The 23973-nt window shown below is 42.7% G+C and overlaps 2 protein-coding genes across 5 annotated transcripts; one reads left to right on the top strand and one right to left on the bottom strand.

Moving 5' to 3' along the window:
- Window positions 1–204: 204 nt before the first annotated feature.
- cfap251 (cilia and flagella associated protein 251) lies at window positions 205–7038 on the bottom strand. Of its 2 annotated transcripts, none has more exons than XM_085910996.1 (21): window positions 6900–7038; window positions 6268–6422; window positions 5905–6045; window positions 5699–5808; window positions 5198–5306; window positions 5025–5105; window positions 4862–4939; window positions 4691–4732; window positions 4123–4394; window positions 3791–3967; window positions 3031–3281; window positions 2540–2691; window positions 2303–2464; window positions 1977–2161; window positions 1795–1909; window positions 1562–1725; window positions 1393–1483; window positions 1175–1318; window positions 874–1105; window positions 622–729; window positions 205–536 (listed from the first exon to the last, which is right to left on the bottom strand). In XM_085910996.1, exons 2-21 carry the CDS (start codon window positions 6415–6417, stop codon window positions 364–366), a joined length of 2937 nt encoding a protein of 978 aa, XP_085767122.1. In that variant the 5' UTR covers window positions 6418–6422; window positions 6900–7038; the 3' UTR covers window positions 205–363. The 2 variants fall into 2 exon arrangements, with proteins under 2 accessions (XP_085767122.1, XP_085767123.1); XM_085910997.1 differs by having other exon boundaries at window positions 6268–6449; window positions 6900–7007.
- A 551-nt stretch (window positions 7039–7589) lies between these two features.
- On the top strand, window positions 7590–23938 carry kntc1 (kinetochore associated 1). Of its 3 annotated transcripts, none has more exons than XM_085910546.1 (60): window positions 7590–7869; window positions 8173–8293; window positions 8557–8672; window positions 8844–8922; window positions 9056–9133; window positions 9218–9252; window positions 9330–9440; window positions 9568–9661; window positions 9784–9836; window positions 10037–10152; window positions 10244–10313; window positions 10391–10489; window positions 10794–10837; window positions 10934–10996; window positions 11088–11163; window positions 11243–11368; window positions 11536–11702; window positions 11781–11892; window positions 12264–12407; window positions 12496–12552; window positions 12617–12688; window positions 12761–12880; window positions 13034–13186; window positions 13269–13364; window positions 13588–13691; window positions 13760–13862; window positions 14099–14233; window positions 14330–14449; window positions 14734–14806; window positions 14897–14964; window positions 15045–15280; window positions 15492–15664; window positions 15759–15859; window positions 16082–16226; window positions 16378–16434; window positions 16509–16672; window positions 16772–16876; window positions 16945–17073; window positions 17159–17275; window positions 17790–17887; window positions 17957–18155; window positions 18239–18328; window positions 18464–18629; window positions 18782–18840; window positions 18924–19140; window positions 19211–19284; window positions 19499–19709; window positions 19877–19989; window positions 20096–20151; window positions 20440–20518; window positions 20584–20708; window positions 20993–21128; window positions 21206–21301; window positions 21457–21513; window positions 21584–21638; window positions 22097–22160; window positions 22246–22375; window positions 22553–22642; window positions 22952–23106; window positions 23630–23938. In XM_085910546.1, the coding sequence occupies exons 1-60, from the start codon at window positions 7744–7746 to the stop codon at window positions 23742–23744; spliced, it is 6543 nt and encodes a 2180-aa protein (XP_085766672.1). In that variant the 5' UTR covers window positions 7590–7743; the 3' UTR covers window positions 23745–23938. The 3 variants fall into 3 exon arrangements, with proteins under 3 accessions (XP_085766672.1, XP_085766673.1, XP_085766671.1); XM_085910547.1 differs by having other exon boundaries at window positions 10931–10996; window positions 15048–15280; XM_085910545.1 differs by having other exon boundaries at window positions 10931–10996.
- The last annotated feature ends 35 nt before the right edge of the window (window positions 23939–23973 follow it).

Here is a 23973-nt window from a genome sequence, read left to right as displayed (position 1 = left end):
GATAGGGTTGCGTCAGAGCCGCACCGACCCCCACCTCAGGACTAGAATTAGATAAACACACTTCTGTTAATTATGTTATGCCTTCTTTGTCCTTCATTTTTAAGGTGACTCACTCACTTGGCATCCTGTAGCGATGTCCAATTTCTTTCTGTGCAGCTAGTTTTCATGCTTACAATAGTTCATTGGCAACACCTTGAATATTTTGTCTCTAATTTTTATTACACTATGAGGAGATTACAGTGTAATTTCTGGGACTACACCGAACACAACACAATGCTTCTTTTTTTTGTAAACGTATTTGTAAATGATGAATATTAATAATTCCGAGTCACTGCATTTCTCATTCAGTTATCGAGTTTCAATTTAGTCGTCATCAAGCTGTTCTGTTCTGGTCTGTTCAAACTCTGATGCTTTATGTCCGCTCTTGAACGTCAGCGATGACGAGGATGAAGGGAGGCCCAAGATGAGATGCGTAAATATGTCCACGGATATTTTCTTCGGGATCGCATTCTCCAGATCATATTCTTGGCTCACGTCTACAAAAAAAGACACAGATGGAAATAAAAGTAAGATTATGTGTGAAAGTTCAAATATTGTAACCATTCTAGTATTCGTACTTACCTTCGCTTTTAAAGAAGTCGACCTCGGGATTTTCCCCGTCTCTGACCTCAAACAGGCCTAACAGTGTCGTAAAACACTCTGCCAACTCATCCTCTGCCATGGCTTCCCCTGTTAGATACCATCAAATTAATTCAAGTGTGCAAAAAGACAAATTCCCATATTGTGTTCCTTTTGTTTTTCTGTTAGTGAGAAGGATTTTTCTCCTGGTTCTTGACCCGAGGCGCCAGGATCGTAACCTTTTCTATTGTATACCTCGGCCCTGCAGGAGCTCCAACATCTGGTCTCTGTGCAGAACGGGCTGTCCTGCGGGGCCGCTAGGCTCGCCGAGGACCTCAAAGGCTGTGGCTAGCTCATCTGCCGAGATACCAAAGGCCGGCCGGTGGTTGACGTAGAGTTTGATCAGCTCCTCCAGGTTGATGTCTGTGACGTACTCTCCCGTTTCTGTGTACTGACCCATCTTCACCTCGTTTAGCATGTCTTCAACCTGCTCAGAGTAAAACAGCCAACTTTGCAGGAATGTTACATACGAGGAAACCAAAAATGTGGATCGCACCTCCTCTTCAGTTGGGAAGTAGGCCAAAGCCCGCATGAGTGAAGGCAATTCCGTCAGGGGAATTTTGGGAGACAGCTGTCGCGTGTTCATGGACTCCAGACCTTGACTGTGAATTTGGCAGTAATAGAAAAAGTCTTCGATTTCCTACAGTATAAAAACCATAAGTTACATGACTGTACTGGTTCCACGACTACTAAATGATGAAATTTCAAACTCACCCTGTAGAATTCTCCATTCCGGCCTCCCTCTAAAAGAGTGTAATATGGCTCCAGGTCCTTTCCTCCCAAAGCTGCTGCTCCTTCCAGGGCACTGCGCTCACCGGAAAGAGCCAAAACATGAGAGAACATTCAGAAATTTCTTCTCGTGTACGTTCCATGCAAACATTACCTGTAGTTTATCTGCCATAGCAAGACAGTGCAGTCAGGACCACCTGCAGTAAAAAGAAACTGGCCGTCGTTGGAGTAGGCGAAGGAGGACACGCCGGTCGGATGGCAGAGCACCACTTGGGATTTGTAGGGGTTGCCGTCCAGAGGCAAGATCTGAAGGCCAACCTGGCAGAAGCACCAGCAGGCCTCTTCTTAACTCAGTCTTGGCTGGTGAAAAGTGCTAAGCGGACTGACCTTGTCGTCTGTTACGTACGCCATGTAGTACGTGCCTCTCTCGTTGTCTTTGGACGTGGGGAGAATCCGGATTTTCTTAACGGGGCTTCCGTACGTCGGCCCGAGGAGGGTCTTTCTGTTGAAGTTATTCAGAAAAGACCTACATCATCTGTCCAAAAAAAAATGGTGGTGATGTTTATTACCTGCATGTCTTGGAGGTGCTGTTGAAAAGCTTCATCTTGTATTGGTCCGAGGCGACCACCAGAAACTCCTCGGCGCTCAGCGGCGGGTATAAGGTCATACACTTGGGCACCGCGCTCTGCTCAATACGCTTGGAGTTCAGGATGACCAGCTGACCTACTTCACTGCTCTCCACGTCGTACTCCACCTATTAATCCCAATTGTTCGACATGCTTTACAGTCAGCAGCCAATTGCGGCCCATTAATCAATAATTAGTCGATAAATAAATGCAAATAGATTTTTGTTTGGTGATTTGCAAAAAATCTCATCCACCCATTGCAGACTCACCAGCAGGCGGTCCACGCCCAGCGAGAACAATCTAGGCTTGGCGCTGTCCCGGTGAACTCCAAACATGAGGTCTGTAATGGCTTTGTAGTGGGAGCGGTACCTGCCCAGGTAGATCCACAAAGGCGGCTGCATGCGAAATAACGTCACCGCTTTTCCTACATCCTGATGGCGACAACTTCAATTACTACGAACGGTGGCGTTCATCATTATCGGCACCCTCGCTTCGAGGTCATTTACGGCAGTGGCGAGGTATCTGGAGTCGTGCGAAAAACTCATGTGGCTGATGCTGTCCGGGGAGTAATCGAAACACTCCTTGGGGTCATTTTGTAATGTGTTGGCATCCAGAAAATGAACGGCTCCGCTTGCAAAACCCACCGCCAGGTATTGTCCTGTTCAAGAAGAAAGAAACGTGTCGGTGTCCAAAAATAGCAGATTTTTTTTTTTTTATAGAAATGCTGTTGAGGCATGCTCTCAGCTATATATTATTTCTACTTTAGATTTTAATTAATTGTATTTATTATTTCAATTTTTTTTTCTCAAAAATAGAAAATGTGTTGAGTTGTACTCTCAATTAGATTTTGTTCCCATTTTATGTTTTGATTATGAATATTTATTATTTCTTGGTATGACAGAAACTGTTGATTATTTTGTGGCGCAGCGCTTCAGGACATTTGTCCATTTGTCTGAGGAGAAATGGAATAAAAGCTCAAACGGATTTCCATAGTCACCTTGTGGGTCAATAGTGACACACTGGATGTCTTTCTCTTTCTCCAAGACCCTCCTGCAAATGGTCCGCTTTTGCTGGTAGTCCCAAAGTGTTAAGACGCCGCTGCAGTTGCCCATGGCCGCGACGGGCTGTTTGGGATTGCAGGCCACGGCGTGGGCAGGTTTGCAGTTCTCCTGCATCAAGACCCGAAACGTGCCGCCTTCCACGTTCACGTGGACAACCCCGGAAGTTGACGAGGAAACCAAAAAATTCCTGCAAAGTACGACAAAATATGAGGCGGGAAAACATCTGCGAAAGCGTAGCGTTGTGTGAGATTAGATTAGAAATGGGATTACAGATGTGATGTTACAAGATGTTAGTTTTAGGATGACAATTATGGCACATTTGATTTGATTTGAAAGGGGATGGATAAGAAAAGAAGAGGAGGGATGAGATCACATGAGAAATGAGATATGAATTGAGAGATGAGAGAGAGACATTATATGAGGGATTAAAAACAAAATGAAATGAGAGATGAGGTCCTAAAATCAAATACATGTGAGAACAATCAGATTATGTGTGAAATGGAAAAAATGTAAAAAAAAAACAAAAAACATGCCATAAATGATGTAAGACTAGCAATTAGATGAGATAACGTGAAATGAGAAACAGATGAGATCACACATGCCATGAGATATTCTGCGTGGAACGAGATTACATAATTGTACTGTTCCAATTGGGCAGTATTAGTTTCTTCACTGGTGACCGAAGCGGACGTTTACCTGCCCAGGAGTGGCTTGGTATCCATGGTTTCGTCTTCCAAATATTCTCTTGGAAACTCTTTCGAAAAGGAAATAAAAACAATCGGGCCAACGTTCAGATGAATAAACCAGGTCAGGAGCAGCATGTTTTCATCGTAAAAGTTGATGTGGCCACGCGTGTCTCCAGTCACAATGCAACTGTCGTGAAAGAAACAAATACAAACGGAGAATGAACTCTTCGGTCTTTAGCGATGGATGACCATATGATAACATCATAACAAAACAGCAGCATGAGAACGTCAAGTAAATATTGAATGAACACAATAACATTTGCAATCAATTAAAGTACATACTAGTCTATCACAACAAGCACAGTGATGGGATGCTCCTGCAGAGAGATGACCTTCACGTGGTCTCGACTCAGCCTTTGGTTGGAATCCAGGTCCTGCTTGAGTTCCCAGATCACGATGACCCCCGCCCTAGAGGGGGTTAGGATTCGGAGGTCTCGCCAGTGGAACACGGATGGACTCAGAGGCCCGCCGGCCAGTTTAGGGATTTCGCTGAACTCGGGCGTGGAATGGGGGAAGAGAGATGCATTCAGTTCCAGGGTGGCTGCGTCGCCCAGCTGAACACATAAAACACGGGCAAATAAATAACAAATAAATCACAAATATATCATTCAACTTTTACATAAAATTAAAATACAACTGCAGTATGTAGGTTTTGTGCAGAAAAAACAATAATAGAAATATTATAGTAACTTATGATCAACATTTTCATTTATATAAAAAAGAAAAATACATTTAAGAACCACTCATCGAGATGAAGTTAAAAAAAAAAAGATCATTTAATATTTAATAATTGGACAAATAGAATGACCATGAAATATTTAATAAAACAAATTGGCAAATAAAATATTACCTTAATAACCTTTAATGGAACATATTGCAAACTTCCTTGTGCCTGAAAAAAAAAAAAAACATCAATGGAACAACAATGCCGTTTCAGGTTTTTTTAATGACTTTTTAATGTTTTTTTCCTTAGTTTTTTAGAATTGTATAGTAGATCAGATGAAAACTTGCCACTCCTCACCGTGGTGTAAAACAACACTTGGCTTTCACTGCTGCTCAGCAACTGAGTGCTATTGTTTGGGTTAAAAATGATGTAATTCTACAAAAACAAGTCAATATTAGAGTTTTTAAAAAAACAAACACAAAACATGGGAAAGATGATGACTAACTTCAATTGGACTTACTTGATAACCGTATTCCGGACTGAGTTCTGTGAGCCAGAGCGGGTCGTGGCAGTCGTTGGTCCAATCCCAGATACACACACACTGTAGTTTAACCGCACGGTGAAATCAGTGAAGGCTAAAAGTAAATCCTTGACGATCCACCCAAGAGATGGAAAGCGACAGCTTTTACTCACCTGAGTTTTCTCCTTCCCGAGCGTCACCAGCTGTTTGGCGTCGGCCGAAAAGCCAAGGGCACAGACTCCCCCGTTGGGATGGCAGTCAAACAACGTGTGCACTGGAATGCTGGAACGGTCATCATACCCCCACCAAAAAAAAAAAAAAAACACCTAACAAAACTGCTAGCAGACTTTTGTCAAACAAAGTAATCCGATTTTTTTTGTAGTAGGCACTGGCGGAGCTAGAGGGGCTGAGGGGGCACTGTGAATTATGCTTGGCCCCCCCAGGGCCCAGGCCAAATAATTGACTTTTAGGTATTTTTCTATTTTGTTTGAAACATTTCCACCCGTCCCTCATAGACAACATTAAATGACTATTCATGAGTGTGTTCTGAAGAATAATTTGGGTTTGTAAAAATAAATAAATAATAATAATAATGTTTTGTGCACACCTAAGGTATCCATGTGTCCTCCCCAAGGAAAAAGATCCTAGCTCTGCCAGTGTATGTCGAACATTACCCAGAATATGAATCCCACACTATGACAGTGCTTGTCTCGCTCAGGTCCGCCGTCGCGATCCAGCGTCGGTCTTTGCTGACGCACATACATGAAATGGGGGAGGAGTGCCCCTGAAAAATATCAACTTTTTATTGTGTGTTGTTGTTGTTAAATCCTATTTGTTCAATGTATTTACTTTTTAATTCAATGTCTATTTCTATTATTACCTGGAGTATATGCTGGGAGTTGGTGGTGTGGTTGTAAATTATCCCAACGTTAGCTCCGGTATAGAGGAACACCAGCTGACCGTGGTCTTGCAGAATGTATACAGGGAGTGAGGAATTCATCCCAGAGACCCAATTAAGTGACTAAATGGGGGGGGACAGCATGCTTGAGGATATATTTTACTGGATATATTTGACTCTTTATACAGTGATACCTTGACTTCTCTGTATTATAAGTAATGAAATTGATTTTTTTTTTTTCCACCAGGCTAAAAAAAAAAAAACCTTACCCAAGTGACAGATGCATGCATACCTTGGATATTTTCAAGTCAAGGTCCCACTGTATTCAGTGCTACGTTTACTTACCAATGCATGGTTTCGACTGTGTGTGGTCTCCTGTGTGAAAAGAGTTTCTTTGGTCGCAGTGTAGACTTGAGACTCCCTGCTTCGTCTTAGTTTGTCAATGTTGCTCTGGTGACTTTTTGGGGGACTCTCGGGATCCTGTGTTTCAGACATTTTGCCTGTCAAATCAAATTAACTAAAAGTCACTGGAGTGTGGGAATAGAAGTTTTGAGAATCACCAATTTGGACTGTTCAAAAAGTAAAAAAAAAATAACCTAGTTAATATGTAATATTTTCTCACAAAATATTGATTTGGTGAATGAACATTGTTGGCCAGTTAGCCACTTTATCTTAAAATGTTTGAAAATTACTAGTAGGTTTTCCACGACATTTCTTTTACCAAAAGCTCTTTTGATAGAAAAGAATTCATGCTAAAATAGCAAAATTATAAAATAGTGAAATTATACATAATCGTCAATAAAGTTTTTTACGTCATTACTTCACCGTCCTTACTATTCCTGAATCCCAAAAGGAAAATGTTTTGAATGTTTATTACACATCAATTACGCTCAGTTAAATCATAAAAAAGAGGTTATATGATCCCACAGAGAGTTGCCAAGCTAGAAAACTATTGCTTACAAAGTTGTCAAAATCACCTGGTTACTTTGCGATAGGATGACGACACTCTTGTCATAAAGATTCAGTTATCAGTTATTAGATGAATTGAGGGAGCAATTTTAAATTAGTCACATTATGAAATCAGGATCAAGCTTGAGCAAAGGTGTCAAATTAATGTTTTGGAGTCGGTGTCGTTGCCTGGCAACCATTCCACGAAACACGCGTTGTCTAATGCATTCAAATTAAAAACATTATGGGTTAAAAACTCGGATCCAAATGACCAAAATCACGTTCAACTGTCATTGTATACAATAAATGTTAAGGTCTATTTGTATTCACGTAAATTTGTGATGTAAAGGTGGAATATTTGTTTATTGTGTTGCCAGGATACTTTATTCTGAAACTCATAATTTGGCCATCGCTGGCGCAGTACGCGTTTGTGACATCCGCATTTGTGAGCGAGCTTTGTTTTGAGCTACGCATGCGCACTGCTTGCTAGGGTTGAATGATTTTACATTTTGCCCGAGTTTTGTTTTTAAGGCAAAACCTTCTCTCAGCCCTCAGAAATAATTTGCTACCACATGGCAATTATTGATCAGAAAAGTTTAAAAATGGGATATGGATACAATTTTTGGGGTTTTAGAACTACATTTCCGTTTAAGACCCTGGTGGAAATTGTTCCTGAAAGACCGAATCTAGGAATTATTAACCCACAAATGACTGCCACCACCCGCCAAAATCTAATGTTGAAAGCTGGACTTATTTGCCATATCATTTATGTTTGTCCTTTAATTTCCGAAGAAAGGTACAACTATAAATCCCATAGTGATAAATGAAGAAACTATACTGCTAATTATGAATTAACTTCTCGAAGAGGTGACGATGTGGAACAACGTGGAGCTTTTAGTCAACGAGGATTCAGGCAATGTCCGCTTTGGCAGTATATCAGCGGAGAATGGCAGTAGCTTGTACCAGTTGGACACATTGGTCAAGGTGTCCTCGAATGAGGTAAAAAAAAAAAAAAAATGGATCGGGCAGTCCGCGATCTAAGACGATTTTCAGTTGCAACCGGTGACAGAGCCTCGTTGCCTGCACGTGAGGAGGAAATCAAAACAAAACAATAAACATCTCTAAAAATGATGACAATAAATACATATTTTTTCTTAGATCCATGCATTCAATTGATTTTGACTATTTGTGGCGGGGCTAGTCTCTGCCACAATTTTTTATTTGGACTTTTAGGCCTGTGGTGAGACATTTAACCATCTTCGTTCACTAATGAAGGCCGACAAATCTTATTTTGCTTTGCAGGTGCAGCCAGACCCTCATCTGTATTCCATCACTGGAAGCAACAGGAGCGTTCTTGTTGCCGACAAGACGGTGGTCCTCTTTGACCAGCGCTTCCAGACCGTTCTACTGCTTCTTCATTTTGGTATGAAATTCACAAGAAGTCCCATCAGTTTTTGTTTCAGATCCAAAGATAAAATGAATGGAAATTGTCATTTGTCTGGGCAACAGAGGTTGGTTGCATCTGGTACAAAGTGGTGTGAGGCTGTTATTCTATTGTTATTCATTTTCTGATCCTGTGAAACCTCCACTTCCAAGTTGTTATGATTTCAAAATACATTTTGGTCTTGGATATTATTTTTTTTAGAATATACTTTCGCTCCCAAAAAATGTTTTCCTTATCCCTAGAAAGTGACGTGGATGCCATCGACGTGTGCCTGGAGGGAGAATTTCTGTTAGTGTGTGAAAGAAACGGCAACCTGCACGTGATCTTTGTTCCACACAAGAAAATACTCATCACCAAAGTATAACTTCTTTCCTGTCTCCTCGTGGTTGTATAATGTTGTGAATTCAAAGTGGACATATGATGACTTTTTAATAGTGTGTATACAAATACATGAGCTTGACTTCAAGATTACCCCAAAAACAATGACGGATCATTTTTGAAAAAGACTGATATGTTGTGTTTTGGTCAGGCTTTGGTTGTCAAACCAAACAGCGGTGACAGGAAAACGTATTGTGCTCTCATCACAGAGGAAAGCAAGGTATCTCAAGGTACAAAGCAAGGTTTCCTAAAACTCCGGGAATGAGTTTAACGTAGATCGCCACCGCAATATGCATGTCAAAATGATGATTGCTGTTTTAGGGACTTTTGCTTTGGGTTTTCTATTTTTTTTTTTGTCTACAGGCCTGTACCATGTGTTTCTGGTCATAGAGGATGGCTTCTTCCATATCAGCAACCTTAATTTTGTCAGAATCAAAACAGGTAAGTACACACAACATTGTTTATAATCTCAAAGGCAGTCTCACTTTAGATCTCATGTAAGAGTTTTTTTTTTTTTTGTTCCAGCCATTGAAATAATGGACATGGACACTTTAAAAGAGGTGAGTAACGGCGTTTTTCTTTACGTGTGATTGCATAATTATTTCCAAAAAATACTTATCGGGGGCATGGATAACAGCTTCAGAGTGTCATCAAGACCGACTTCTGCTCCACCGAGATGTACCACGACAAAGGCTGCGGCAACGCAGTTGCCTTCACTTTGGCCAATGAAATCCATTTATTCATCGGGGTGAGTGTGCCACTTCTGTGACGAGTCAGTACAGTTTGCTTAACAGTAATTAATCACTACTGTGCAAAAATCAATTACTATTGGGGGTCAAAGCCTTTGTTCAATATGTCCCCACTGAATTCAACAGGGGGACGGTGAGCACGCAGTTACTCACTGGATCATCGACTCTCGTGAGTCTAAGACGTGTCTCGCTCATTCCATGGACAATAGTTTGATAGCAGGTGAGGAAAAGTGCAACACTGACATGAAACCAGTTGATGTAGAGCATCCAATGTGCTGTCGAGTTGTTGAGGGACTCCTAATGGACTTTAACAAACACAACAACTGTTTTTCCATTTTAAAGGTGTCAAGAAAATGTTGGTGGCGGAAAATGTTCTGTACATTCTTGATACGGAGGTGAGTACAATGGCATACATTTAAATTTCTGGCATATGAATAGTTTAGCTTCAAGATATTTATGCAATTTCCATTTGTGGTTTAGTCTTAGACTAATTTTGTGTTTTTCCCAGAATATTATTTAAACGCATAAGAACTGCTTAAAAGAAGAAAAAAAAAAGCTCAATTCAATTTTGTTGCCTTACTTTGTGGTCTCTCAGGAAGTCCTGAGCCGTTGGGATGTGCATTTCCTGGTCATGGTCCACATCTGGCCGGATGTCGCCCTTCTCGACTTTGAAATAATCACCGAATGTGGCTCTGCGGAATTGGTGGAAGGGTAAACGTGATTTTTATGGCTTCAATAAGCTATCGTACACTTTTGCCCAAACGTTTGGGATTGTGTGTTGATGGCGGCCATCTTAACTCAGTGCTGTTGGTGACAGTCAAGCAAAAGGCAGCGTGAAGATGATCACCCTGGAGAAGCAAAATCAGAACCAGGTAGCCACAGCAGTTCAACGTCGCTCAAGTTGTTCAACTTGCTCAAGTTGAACTAGGATTTATTTATATTTTTTTAGATCAACTCCCTAAGGATTCGATGTTTGCCCTCCATGGCGGTTTGCTACTGCCTCGATGTCTCCTCAGTGTCCTGCCTGGTCCAGACAAATATAAGCATGGTGATGACTGGTCGCAATTTTGAACCCCTTTTTTTTTTTTTTTTTTGAGCCACTGTCAAACACGGGACCTTATGAGACCTAACTGAGTGTACAGCCAATATTTCTTTTCTTGAGAACATTTTTTTTTTTTTTTAAGTCATAAATGATGTCTGTTACGGTGTCGCTAGCTAGACAAAAGTATTGGGACAGGGTTGGAATCCTACTCTGTATTTGTTAATGCTGCTCGGTCTTACGGAAAAAGGGTGACCCGAAGAAAGTACCCCTCATAGCCGCACTTGCCAATACGTCAAGCTTTCTGTTTCAGGACACCATTTATTTGGTGGAGGGGATTCATACCACTTCAGAAAGGTAATGTTTTAGTTTTTTTTTGTAAGCCAGCATGACATTGACGAGTCGATACTGTGGCAACTGCTCTTTCATCTTGTACGTTTGCTCCTGCAGCAGTCGAGGAGAAAGTGTTTCCTCCCTCATCGTCCGCTGCCTGACAGAGACTTTGCCCGAGAACAGGTTGGTGATTTTATTCTTTTTTTTTTCTTTTGTGCAAAATCTGACCACAAACTTATTTAATTATAGCTCACTTTACCTTCTCTTCCACCAGGTTGAGCAGACTTCTTCACAAACAGAGATTTGAAGAGGCTGAACAGTTTGCCGCTTTATTTGAACTGGATTTAGAGGTATGTTAAAATAACTTTTTTTTTGGTCTTTAATGTTGGTGAAACACTGCTCTGATTGGAAATGTTGGTTTTTGTTCAGCTGGTTTACAAGGTGAAGCTGGCCTTCTTGCTGGAGCAGCTGGCCTCTGCGTCGGTGGGTGACTGCGGACAGCACGAATGGTCCGAACTTGTGGAGGAGGCCAGAATGAACCTGCTGAAGATTGCTGTAAGTGCCCTTGAATCGAGAGAAACATTTGGGAAAATTCTGCTTCAACTTACCTAGTTAAATGACCTGAGAGCCGAGAATAAGATCATCAGAAAAATAACTCCTCAAGTACAGATGCAAAGTATTTGTACTTGGTGACTTCCTACCAATGTTTACGTGGGGTCCAGGATGAGAAGTTTGTCGTGGATTACTGCATCAAGTGTCCCTGGCCGACCTTCGACACGGCGGAGAAGATGCTCAGCCTCGCCGCCACGCATTCCTCGTCCTTGCAGATCCACGAGGCCCTCGCCAGACTGGCCACCTTCTGCAGCCTTCACGGCCCGGACAAATTCAAGTACATGCTCGCCCTTTCTTGGAAAATCTACAACGTTGAGCTACATTTGCCGTTGTTGTACGTTTCTGTTAACCACAGCGGCATCGACTGGATTGAGTTCCTGAACAGCTCGGACATGTTGGGATACGTTCTGAGCCACTTGAGAGATGGAGACCTGTGGGGTGCTCAACTTCTTTGGCTGAAATACGAGGTAATTGGAGGAAGGGCGGGAATGGTCAAAACATTTTCCAAGAATGTGTAGATTTGATTCGATTTTTTTTTTTTAATTTTCATCAAATCTTATAGTTGCTGTTTTTTTTTTAAGATAAATAGTATAGATTGAATAAAGCAATCTATTGTATAGATTGATTAAAGGTCATAGTATTTTTACTATGAATAGTTTTTCATTGATTTTTTTTTTTTTTGTATTATGTATTTTATGTGCCCTCTCTGCATCCATTGCAGCCTGGTGATCCTGAAAGGGGGATCCTCCCATCTGTAGTCCCTATCAACAATTAACTGACAAGATATTCCCGTAAAGGATGAGATATGATTTGTTGTGGTTTTGTTTCTTTTCTAAAGGGCCACATTGCAGGCCGCTTTGATGAGAGCAAACTTGAAGCCGTCCTTGATGCGATTCCAGAGGATTTGCCATCCCGAGACCTTTGCCCCTGGTTCAAGAATGTTTTTCTTCCCTTTGTCCGAAATGTGCTTCCATCAGGACAGGTGGGCAGCATACCACCTCACACAAACAATGGGACAAAAACAAACCAGAGAGATAGACTGTTTTTTTTTTTTTTTCCCTTGCCTTCAGAAAATGCTGGCCAAGTGGATTGAGCAGAGGGCACGGAATCTGGAGCTGATGGAGAAGGTAGAGGAACAGGAAATCTCCCACTTGGAAGTTTGAATTTGGCAAACAGTTTTGTTTTTTTTAGGGCGCTTGGCCACAGAACGGACTGGCCTTGGCAGAACTCGGACTGCCACCTTTATGGCTATGGATGAAATCTGTAAGTTATGATTGTTATTTTACATTGTTTTCACATTATCACATCACCTGCTCTTTGCTTTCGCTTTCTCAGGATGACTATTACGCTTCGGAGGAAGTGGAGAACTTAAGGACCCTGGTTTGCAACTTGCGTCAGCTGCTGGACCTCCACACAAAATACAACTGCAGACTTTCACTTTCGCTCTTTGAGAAGGTTTGTGTTTGATCTGCCAATGAAGCTATTTACTGCTCACACACACACACACACACACACACACACACACACACACACACACACACACACACACACACTTTTCTGAGGAGCACTTATTCTAAATGATGTCTCCTTGTGTTACGTATGGGATAGAAACATCAGGGGAAGGTACGCAGTGTTGCATTCCTCATGCTGGATAAAGTGGCTGCTCCGAATCTGATCGCCGCCACAGTGAAAAATAACATCCTGCCTTATGCCGAGGAGCACGGCATTCTTTTGGATGAGCTGCTTCTGCAATACATTAAGGTAAATCTTCAATCACACCAGCCACCTGCCAGCCTGATCTCAAATAACATCATCAACCTTTTTTGGGGGGGGGGGGGGTCAGGATATGCTAGAAAATTGCAGTTCCCAAACCAACACGCTTTTCACGGCATGGGAAGCCAAAGCAGTGGCGGTGCTGGGATGCATGGCCGATATGGATGTAAGTTGCATTACACAAGCACATTCATCATTCACAGTGGCATTTTAAACAATAAAATATACACTGTCATTTATCAAATCGAATGAATTTGTTCCTGGCTCAATCTGTCATCATCCAAAAAAAAAGTGCACCATCAATTCTTGGGTGTTTGTTTTATGAAATGACCAATTTGAATGCTATTCTAAAATGAAACTTTGAACACTTGTAAAACTCTTCCCCACAGCTGAAGGTGGACGCTGTGTTGGCGATCATGCAGAAAGCTGTCTTCCCCTGGAATACTGTGGTGGAGGAGCAGATTCTGCAGTACCTGGAGATGGAAGGACCAAAGTATGTCACCAGGAACCTCCCTTGGAATGGCAATTGAAAAATTCATCTGATTTATGACTCGAACACAGGCAGGAGCTTTTAAAAGAGAGCTACCGTCTGATGGAAATCCGCAAACTTCTGTGGGGCTACGGGATCCGCAGTTGCACCCTCTCAAGTCCAAGCCACGTTATGGTAAAATTTAATTCAGTATTTTTTATATTATTATTTTATTATATTATTTATTTATTATTTAATTATGGGTGATGAATAAATAAAAATCAGTGAGCTTGAGACAGTGCAAAAAAAACAAAATAGGTCATAGCTGTTTTATCCCTCCCACACTTTTACTTTAGGCTGCATCGAAAATATGATTGTAAAACACATTTTCGGGTTGACTTCCCCTTTATCTGATGGGTTCTGTTTTGCAGGCGGCGGTTCGGTACATCTTGAAGCAGGACTCCCCAACATGTTTGCAAGACGCCATAGCTCTCGCAGAAGCGTACAAACTTCCAACGTCGCAAATCAACTACTTGTATCTCGTCCGGCTGATTGGCCAAGGCCAGGTAAGTGTTTCCCGCCTTTTTTTTTTTTTTTCTGCTTTGAGGCCACAAACGTTTTTTTTTTTTTTCCTCTCTCTCCTTCCCTCGCTCCTTCCACAGAGCGATGCGTGTGTCACTGCGCTGAAAAGTTTGCCCTGTGAGGAGGCCGCCTGCGTGATCAAGCGTCTCACATCCTGGGCACTGCTCAAACTGGAGGATGAAGACCATCTGTCTGATGAAGTAAGTTAAGACTCCAGAATATACAGCAAACCCTCCTTAGTAGTGGCGGTTAATGACCAAGAGCTAGCTGCAAAATAGCAAAACATTTCCAAGAATAGATGCCCCCCGCTCTATAATGTTTAAAATACCTTAGAAGCCGGCAGCCAATGCTAGCAACTGCTGTGCTAACTAAAAAAATTTGAAAAAATCTGTTTATTGAATCAGTGAAGGTTGACTGTAATCAGATATTGTTTCCTGTACTTGAGTTAAAAAAAAATAGCTTTGAGCCAATATGTTTGTGTTAGCACAAGAAAGAGAAGATGGTCATTGCTCAGGTGATGGTGGAGGCCCTGAAATACCAGCTTGTCATACACAAAGGTAAGTACCAAATTTCTTAGTTTGGAAATAATTGGCGGTGACAGTGACAGTTTGCATTTTTCATCACACCTGCTGTAATGTCAACTGCAGATGATGCTCTTCAAAGCATGGAGTCCGAAAACAGCCTTCATATGTTTGAAGCAATCGCTCGCCTACAGGTGAATGCCACACGGAAAGTGTTTCAAGACCACGCCCCTTTTGACTGAAGTCGTCACAGCGCTTTTGATTTTATTTTCAGAAGGATTTCGATATCTTTTTGACCCCCAGCAACTACGAAGACGCCGACATCCAGAAAGAGATCCGGGAGCATCACGTCGCGGCACGTAGCGCTCGCCCATCCGCAGCCATCTCCACCGAGGCCGACCTGCCTCGTTTGGCTCGGTCGCTGCAGTGCAGTGAGCAGGAACTCTGGTTTGACATGGCCTTGCGAGCTTTGGGGACGGGCAATGTGCAGGAAGCACTGCACATCCTCAGGTATGATTTAATTTTTATTTTATTTTTTTTTCCCCTCCACCCACAGCAATTAGAAAGTTGGACTTTTTATAACATAAGTCACGCATTCCAAACTGTTTCACTTGTCTGTATTCTTTCGTTGCTAAAAAGAAAAAAAAAAAAGTATTTACGGTGCACTTCATTAATTTTTTTTTTTTTCTAAACTGTTTTCTCGTTTTGCCTCTGCCTTCAGCGAGCTTTATGAACATCACAACAACACGGGCACCGGCAAGGTGTTGTTCACCGCCACCAAAACGCTGTGCCGCATGCTAGAAAGCGACGTACCCATGGTGCTGCCTGACGACACCGACCTGCCGGCCGTTATCTACCACCTCGCCTGCCAGGCCGGCACTTTGTGCCACCCCGGTAAATAAACACTTGTAATTGTGTGGATGAATTTGCAAATATTGAGTTCACAAATGCTAAAGGGAAATGGGTTCACTCTATTTTGTCATGACAGATTTGCTGCTGGATTGTGTGGAGCTTTGCAAGTCAACACGGCTCACCATGGACATCTACCACCAGTGCCAAATATCGGACAGCTACGGATTTGTCGCCAAGGTCAGCGTATTATTTAAAGGGGACTTTTTTTTTTTCTTAAATTCCCGTTTAACCTAAAATGGTCTAATCCTTAGAATGTCAGCCTCTCAACAGTAAATACTCTCCGATTTCTCTCGTCTTCTATGACAGACTTATAAATATTCTTTGTGTTGAATGAATCTGGGGGAAAAAAAAAAAAGTTATGTGTTTGTTGGAATAACATGTTTGATTTGATGAATACAGGATTTTGCCACAGACGCAGAGAAAGATCAATTTTCTCAATGGTGTTTCCAAGATGTCTTTCACGAAGATTGCATCATTTTGGACCCAGTGTCCGTGTTACCTGTCCAGTATGAGATCACCCACTGCTTGATACCCGTCTCTCAAGGTAAAACAAAACCTTTTGCCGTCCTGCTGGCTTTGCTTTTTTTTTTTTTTTTTTTGTATTACGCTCAACAAACTGCTGTAGCAATTCTCTTTGAATGATTGTTGACTTTGTATTTGAATCAGTCCCTTTGCTATGTTTCCCATAATTCCAGACAGCAAACTGTACCCGCTGGACTGTTCTGGCCTCTCTCACTGCTCATTCAAAGACGGTGGGTCCAGTTAGCATCCCACATGACCGCCATTCCACTTGAACCGTAAGCACGGTTTGCTCTTTGGTGTGCAGGTTTCAACTATTTGCAGCCCCTGCTGAGTCCTCTGCTCAGCATGTTGCAGATGTTACAAGGGTGCAGTCAGCTAGAGCTGGCCCTTAGGGTACTGGTCAACTCGTACGGCAGCTGCTTACAGCACGTCACCTCCAACCTCATGGACCTCAAGATTAGCTCACAGGTAGGGGGCGCCATACACAATAAGACCTCGCCCCTATCTACGGTAGTTCCGACCTACCTGTCAACACGCTTTCTCGTGCCGCCTTTTTTTTTCCTTCAGCTTTTTGACGCACAACAAATGAGAAAGTGCAACGTGTCCTTGAATGAGCTGCGGAAGATCTCCACCTCGTCCTTGAACTCCATCGCTGTGGCTCTGCTCAACAAAGTGAGAGCACTGCAAAAGAGCAAAATTCATCCAAAAATGTTTACTCTGAACTCTTTGATGTCTTGTAGGTGTTCAACTGGAGGATGGTGGATTGCCATTTGGCCATCGGGCTGTGCACGCTCCTCTCAAAGGAAGAGGTTCTTAAAATCCTGTGGAAGGTTATCGACAACACGTGGGAAAACTACGAGAGAATTTTGGTTCGCTAAAACGTGTATTTTCACACCGGGGGTTGTTGTCGTTGACCGGAAAAGGAGATGACGGTTTTTGTTTGATTTCTTTCAGGCTGTAGCCAGAGTCGGGGTCGAGCTTTGCGGCTCGTACAATCACCCTGAGGAAAAGAACAAGTTTCTCTCACTCATCACCGATGCTGAATGGGGCATCAAGCTTGCCAAAATAGAGGTACAATGAACCTTCACTTTTTTGCCTTTGAGCTTTGTCTCTAACCCCCCTGTGAATAACAATATTTTCCATCGATTTGGACACCCGCCCTGAATTAGTATTAGTTGATAAAACTTCATAAACCACAAACTATCATCCATAAAAACACTTTGGACATCTCAAACTCATCACACCTTTAAAAATTGCAAATTTGGATGGTGGATGGATGTTCTAGTCAGTCATCTACCGTGATTGAATAAATCAAATGAAATGAAAATACAGTATATCATTGAATCAAACATAATAACATTGCAATTAAAATACAAAAACATATCCATTCACATGAATACCATGACACCATTCTCTTTCGCAAACAACTGATGACACTCCAAGCCTTTAATAGCAATTCCGATTGAAACTTTACCGTCCATTTCATGAATCAAATAACTGAGCCGTCGACTCAAAAAAAACAAAAAGCCCAATATTTTCGACTTTTTGTGAGTGGTGATTAATCTCATGTTTGTGTCTCTTGCAGATCTCCATCCAGCCTGTGTTTCACCAGCCAGCAGCGTTGATCCCTGTTCTGGTGAAGAACAAGAAGATCACTCCCGAAATCATCCTCCAGTACTGCAGGTCTCGAAAATGTCCGCTCCGAAGTTTGTCAAACTCTGCTTTCTCACGCTCCGACTCTTCTTCTTTTAGAACGTACGGTCTGGACAGCGACAATGTAATTAATCAGTATGTTACCACCGTACTACTGTTCCATGATGAGGAAGGGGAGGGGCAGGGGGAAGCGCAAGTCTTGTGCCATGCAGAGGCATTGGAGCGGGCCCTGGGCATCATCCCCAAGTTGCGCCAAACTCACGAGCTCATCGGCAGTCTGTCAGCTGCCATTTTTAAGGTTTGGAAATACAGCGAAGCCCTGATTATCGATTTGGGTCGAAGGTTCTAGACCAATAGCCGACTTGACTTTTTGTCCCTCAGCTCAGTCCATACAATTATGAGAAGATCGAGGTGGTGCTGAAGCTCTTACTGGCTGCTGATGAGAACGTTGCAGCCTTTTCTGCCAGTCAGGTAAAAGTTTAAAAAAAAAAAAAAAAATTCTACCAAATGACTGTCGTGCTCACCTGCTATGCTATAAGCAGTGTGAAAGAAAAAAATGGTGGAAAAATCTAAACGTGAGGTGATTCCTTGTCATGTGGTCCACAGGCATTTGGCCTCCTGCAGCACTTGAAGTCGTACAAACGTCTGGCTCCTCCTTCAGATGTGGAGCACGCATATTTTCTGGAGAACAGCCTGCCACCGAACCCTCTGGATGCTGTCAGGTTGCCTTTCCACCTGCTCTTGCAGAAAAAACACTACTGGAAGATCATATGTGAGTCTCGCGTGGAATAGCTACACACGCAAAAATTGTATTTCTAAATTCAAACTAAACTTTGATTTAGACCAATATTCACTCTGAAAGATACACTTTTTTTCCTGTAGTTAAGTCAAATGACAAAAATTAAGTTGTTTCATGTATTTAAGCTCCAGAACTCAGTGAGAAGACCTTCCCAACTCTTCTTCTAATCAGCAAACTGATGAAGGTACTGCACTTGAGCCAGCCTCAAATCAATTTCCGTGTGAAAAATAAAATACAACGGGCCCCCTTGCTCTCTCTCCCTGACAGGTGAGCCAGGACAAGCTTTACGTGTTGGCAGTCAACCACGTCTTTGATGCAAAGATGAAGCCCCTCGTCCTGGAGCAAAGCAAAAGAGCTCAGGCTGAAGGCAAGAAGAAGGAGATCCAAAAAGTGGCCAAGACCCTCATGAGCTTCATTCGCTGCATCAAGAACCAGGAATGGGCGGCCGCCACGGCCTTCAAGATTACCCAGGAGCTGCCTCCAGGTTTGACCCGCTCATGTGATGATGGCCCAGTATTCTTCAGCATGCAGATCCAGTGTCTTCTCGTCTGCAGGCTATGAGAAGACGCAGGCACTTCAGGTTTGCTTGGCCATTGGAAGAACGTGGCTTGCGGAGCCAGACATTGATGTAGGTATTTCTTCATAAAAGAGGCTGTGTGACGTGGTCTTCGAATATTTCATTTTCCTTCCATCCATCCATCCATCCATCCATCCATCCATCCATCCATCCATCCATCCATCCATCCATCCATCGAGGCGGCCGTGCTAACCAGTGTGCCACCGAGCCTCCCTTATTTAATTTTATTTTGTTTCATTTTTTATTTTCTCCTATTTTACTGCAGGATGCCACGCGAACCCGAGGGGAGGCTTTCACATCCGAGCTGCACCTGCAGCTCCGGCGTTCGGCCACAGAGGGCGCCCTGATGCCCACTCAGCTCAACACAGCAGAGTACCTCAAGCTCAGCGGGGCTCCGGACAAACTCATCACGGCCCTTTACGAGCACAGCAGCGTGGAACGGCGCTTCAGGGACTCAGGAGGACATACGTATCCTGGTGCGTTAGCTGATGATGCAAATAACTTCCGGTCAATTCTCCAATGATGAAAAACATGTTAAGAAACAATTCCTACAATCAAAACTTCATACTAGTCTGGGGAAAAGTTTTGGTCAATAGTTTAATTTCTTTTTGGGGAAATGATTTGAATTGTGCCTGTGTTTCAGACATACATGGTGTGGTAAAGAAAATTGTCACCATCAACCAAGTGGATCTGTTGAAAATCCACAACATGCTCCTGGAAAAGTGGATCTGCAAAACGGGTTCCGTGTCGGCAAAGGTTCGTTTCCCTTCAGCTGACGAACCGTACACACTCCATGCTTTGTCATGAGATATTCTCCGTGCCTTTCTTTTCTGCTGTTTTCAACGTCTGCCTGGCTCAAAAGGACAACAGCCACCGGGAATGCGTCCGTAACGTCAAAGATGACATCGACTTAATGAGGTAGCTTTCTTTACCGCAGCATTTCTTTTTGAGGAAAATGTTTCATCATCATCATGTCTTACTTTGAGGGAAACACGGATTTTTCCATCCAAACAAAAATGCAAAATCATTCAATCATCTATAACATAGGTGTCAGACACAAGGCCGCGGGGAGGGCCCGCCACATAATATAACTTTTCTTTTTCGGAAAATTTAACATTGTTAGTTCTCTATTCAGGAAAGATTTGAGTGACATTTAACGTGAAGCAATAAAAAGGAACGGCGTCCATACAATTTTGTTCCTGTCAGAGTGGTGCACATGCTGCAGTCTCAACCCACAGCCAACGCCGTGTGCCTTCTCAGCTCCGTCCTGACCGCCGAGACTTGGGTGAGTCCTCCTTTGTGTCGTTTGCGTTAATCCTCTCCGCCGACTTATTGTTTTCCCACCTGTAGCCTCTCAGCAAATCCGGCCCCCGTCTCACCTGGCGCCATCGAACTCGGGCGCTCCTTTGCATCGTCCGTCTCGCCGACGCCGACACCCTGGAGGCCCAGTTGAAGATCCCGAGGGAAGACGTGGAGTAAGCTGATTCCGTCTTTTTTTATTTTTTTTATTTTGTGAAAACTGGAGATATTTGACACATTTACCCTCGATTGATTCAAGCTATTCCAACTCCAAAATGTTCACCTCATTCAGAGCATCTTCACATTTCCACAACTCTTTCATTGACCTCTCTCATTTCAATTCCGTTTGTATCAATCACACACCATCTGACACTGGTTCCATTATGTTACATGTTCCATTTGATTCCATTTAGTCATTTCTCCTGAAATGTTGAAGAAAAAAAAAATGATATACTTCCAGCAACTACCTGAAATGCTACATCTTCGTGTCCTGGCTGGAGGCGCTAAACATTCCCTACACTGTACAGTCATTCCTCAGCAGCCCCAAAGAGGGCTTGATCAAAGGTCTGTGGAAGAATCACAGCCACGAGCCACAGGTACTTTCCGCTCGCCTCTGAAAAGGTGAACGCTCGCTTTGGCTCGCTCCCTAAGGAGAAGCTTTTTGTGTTTTCAGGCAGTGTGCTTGGTAGCAGACCTGTGCCTGGAGTACAAGGTTTATGACCCTCAGCTGTGGAACGGTCTTCTTCAGAAAATGCTCTGCTTCAACTTGGTCAGGACATTTACATTTGATATAGATTCTTCTGAGGTTTTGCTACCAGTTATCCCCCCCCACCCCCCACCCCCCCTCAAAATGTTTATAATTGTCACCAGGGTCTGCTCAAATGAATGTGCAGGCAATTAAAACGTATGCTCCTCTACCCTCAGATTAGCGACCTCCAGAAGGTGCTGGAAGCAGCGGTTGCCGTGCCAGCCCTGTGGGAGGTAGCATTTCAAAGATCAATACAAATAACATCTGATAGACTTCATGAGTTTGGCTCTCTCTTCTTTCTAGATTTCTAGTTTTTCCAGGGCCTGGAAAAGTCTGCTGCTGGCACCTTTTATCACAGGTAATGTAATAGTAATGAGAATTTCACGTTTGGTTCGTCGTGTGGACCCTCATTGATCACAAGGCTTATGTTCCAAGACCGTGCAAAAAAAAAAAAATCCCTTTTCCTCTAAACACATTTCTAAACGTATTAAAACACACTTTCTCAAATATTCTTTCGTGCCTGTTGTCATTCTCTCGCCGTCTAAAAACGGGAGGCTCACATTGAGGGAAGGAAAAGAAGACTTACTGTGTAACTCTCACATAAAGCAAAATTCGAAGAAACGTTCGATATGCTAACACCGAAATGTTATTTCCTCGAACAAATGTCAGCTAGTCTAACGCTAACACACAGCGCTAATGCTAACACACAGCCTAATGCTACCATCGACGTAACTGTAATAAATGATATCTTTACTTTCTTACTATAATGCTGTTTGAATAATAATGTCGTGTACGTCATTCTTGATTTGATTTCAGCTTCGTTACCCTTGAGCGTGGATCAACAAGCAACATTTCACAGGAACTTTGTTCTCCTTCTAAAGTATGCTCTCCTCTTGTTTGTATTTGTACTGTATAAATGCCGTGTGAATGTGGATTTATTCATTTTGTTTTCCATTGATGCCAAGGTGTCCGCTGTTGTTAAACATGGACTTGATTAGAATCGCCAAAGGCTTTGCCCAATTCAATCTGCTGGCCTTTGCCCTCGGAACGCTCTTGCTCATCCCTTGTGTCAGCAAAAAAGATCAGCAGGTTCAGGTGAGCAAGTAGTGGGGGGTGTTCCAATAAAGGGCTTCATCTTGCACATTCCAATACTGGTCATGTGGATTAGCTGCACGTTCCAATTTTAGTCCTGCTCACTAATAAGTATTTTTATAATCGATTATTTTTTTGGGGGGGGAATAGTTGATAAACGTCTGCTTGCTTTGTGCGCAGGGTTTTCTTTGCATGCACGATCCACTCGCTGTACTAGAACAAGAAGAGAAGGTCATGAACACGGGAGAATTTGCCGGAATTCCCTCACAGGTGAGTTGTAGCCTCATTATTACTTTTTATAAAAAAATTTAATGGAAGTTCCTGTTGCCAAGCGACGGGCGATTGGTGTTATGGGGGGAAACAGTAGCGTGTCAATTCATCTCTCGAGCGAGTGAAGCTGTGAAAGAGGAAACGTAAAGCTGTGAAGCATTCCGATGGCAAGAAGATTCTCAGCCGCTGAAGATACGCGATAAGAGTATTATTGTTACTACTTAGCTGGTAATCGGGGCCCAGAACCAGATGAATGACAAAACACTAGAGAGGCGGGGGTTTACTCTATCATGTCCTTTGACCTTTCAGATCAGGGACACCGTGCTGACGTACATGATGCAACACGATCAACACGTCCAACTCGTGAAGACCAATCACTTCACGCACATGAAGAAGTTGATGGCGACCAACGGCCGAGCGGAGAAAGTGAAGGACCTGATCAATTATCTGATCAGCCACAACCGGTAATTCCAATTTCTGGTGTTTGCTCGGGGCATTGCCGTGACAACAGCAGCTTGCTCAACAAGAAATTTCCTCTTTCTCGATTAAGTCATCCCCATATGGTTAACCGCCCGCTGATGCTCAGCCGGTGTGAGAAACCACGAGAGAAACTTTGAATGGAGCTTTAAACGTCACATTCATCTGGAAGTTTTTCACAAGTTCTCTCAGACCCCAAAAGCAGAAGTTAGTTATAGTCTTCCCTTTATCTTTTCATGACAGACCTGCAACTTGTAGGTCTGATATTTAGTCATCCGCTGCTTTTTGGGTCATTCGGATCTGATTATTAATCTTAAGCCGTCTTTTTAAACGGGACATACTGAGCCCATGTCATTTCATTTGTATCTCCTCAAGACCCAACTGACCTTTGAGTCCTAATTATTACCACCTACTCCTTGTTGGTGGAATTATTGGTCCCTCTCCCAATAGGGAGAACATTTTTTTCCATATTCATAAACACGCTGCCTTGTGTTTTGATGTGCTCCGCAGTCAGGAAGACGCTGACTGGCTGGCTCAAGAATACATGAAACACAGACAACATTCAAAGGCGACAAACGAAGGCCTCCAGGTCACACAATTATTGATCAATCACATAAGTCATTGAGGGGAAAAAAAAAAAACCATCCTTTAACTTTGCCACACAGCCATTTTGGTGTGGAATTAAGTCACAATGCTTTTACCCTTCTAGGACCTTCTTACGTTGCAGAATGTTTGTTGAGTTTCTGCCAGATATTTATGCCACTGTTAGTTTGTATTCTTAACTTTTATTCCTGTTCCAATAAATGTTCCCACTGTTAAGTATGGTGATGGACAGTCATGTTTTGGAGCCTCTC

This window comes from Syngnathus leptorhynchus, chromosome 4, assembly GCF_054491065.1.
Source record: "Syngnathus leptorhynchus isolate UIUO chromosome 4, UIUO_Slep, whole genome shotgun sequence".
NCBI lineage: Eukaryota > Metazoa > Chordata > Actinopteri > Syngnathiformes > Syngnathidae > Syngnathus > Syngnathus leptorhynchus.
The sequence above is the reverse complement of the archived record's forward strand: the minus strand, read 5'-3'. Positions and strand labels throughout refer to the sequence as shown.

Coding starts and splice junctions, on each gene's coding strand:
- cfap251 (XM_085910996.1), bottom strand. CDS start 6,417: ATGTCTGAAACACAGGATCCCGAGAGTCCCCCAAAAAGTCACCAGAGC. Junction 2,465..2,539: donor CCAGATACCTCGCCACTGCC/GTAAATGACCTC, acceptor TGTCGCCATCAG/GATGTAGGAAAAGCGGTGAC. Junction 1,910..1,976: donor AGCACCTCCAAGACATGCAG/GTAATAAACATC, acceptor TAACTTCAACAG/AAAGACCCTCCTCGGGCCGA.
- kntc1 (XM_085910545.1), top strand. CDS start 7,744: ATGTGGAACAACGTGGAGCTTTTAGTCAACGAGGATTCAGGCAATGTC. Junction 12,408..12,495: donor ATGTGCTTCCATCAGGACAG/GTGGGCAGCATA, acceptor CCTTGCCTTCAG/AAAATGCTGGCCAAGTGGAT. Junction 21,129..21,205: donor ATCACAGCCACGAGCCACAG/GTACTTTCCGCT, acceptor TTGTGTTTTCAG/GCAGTGTGCTTGGTAGCAGA.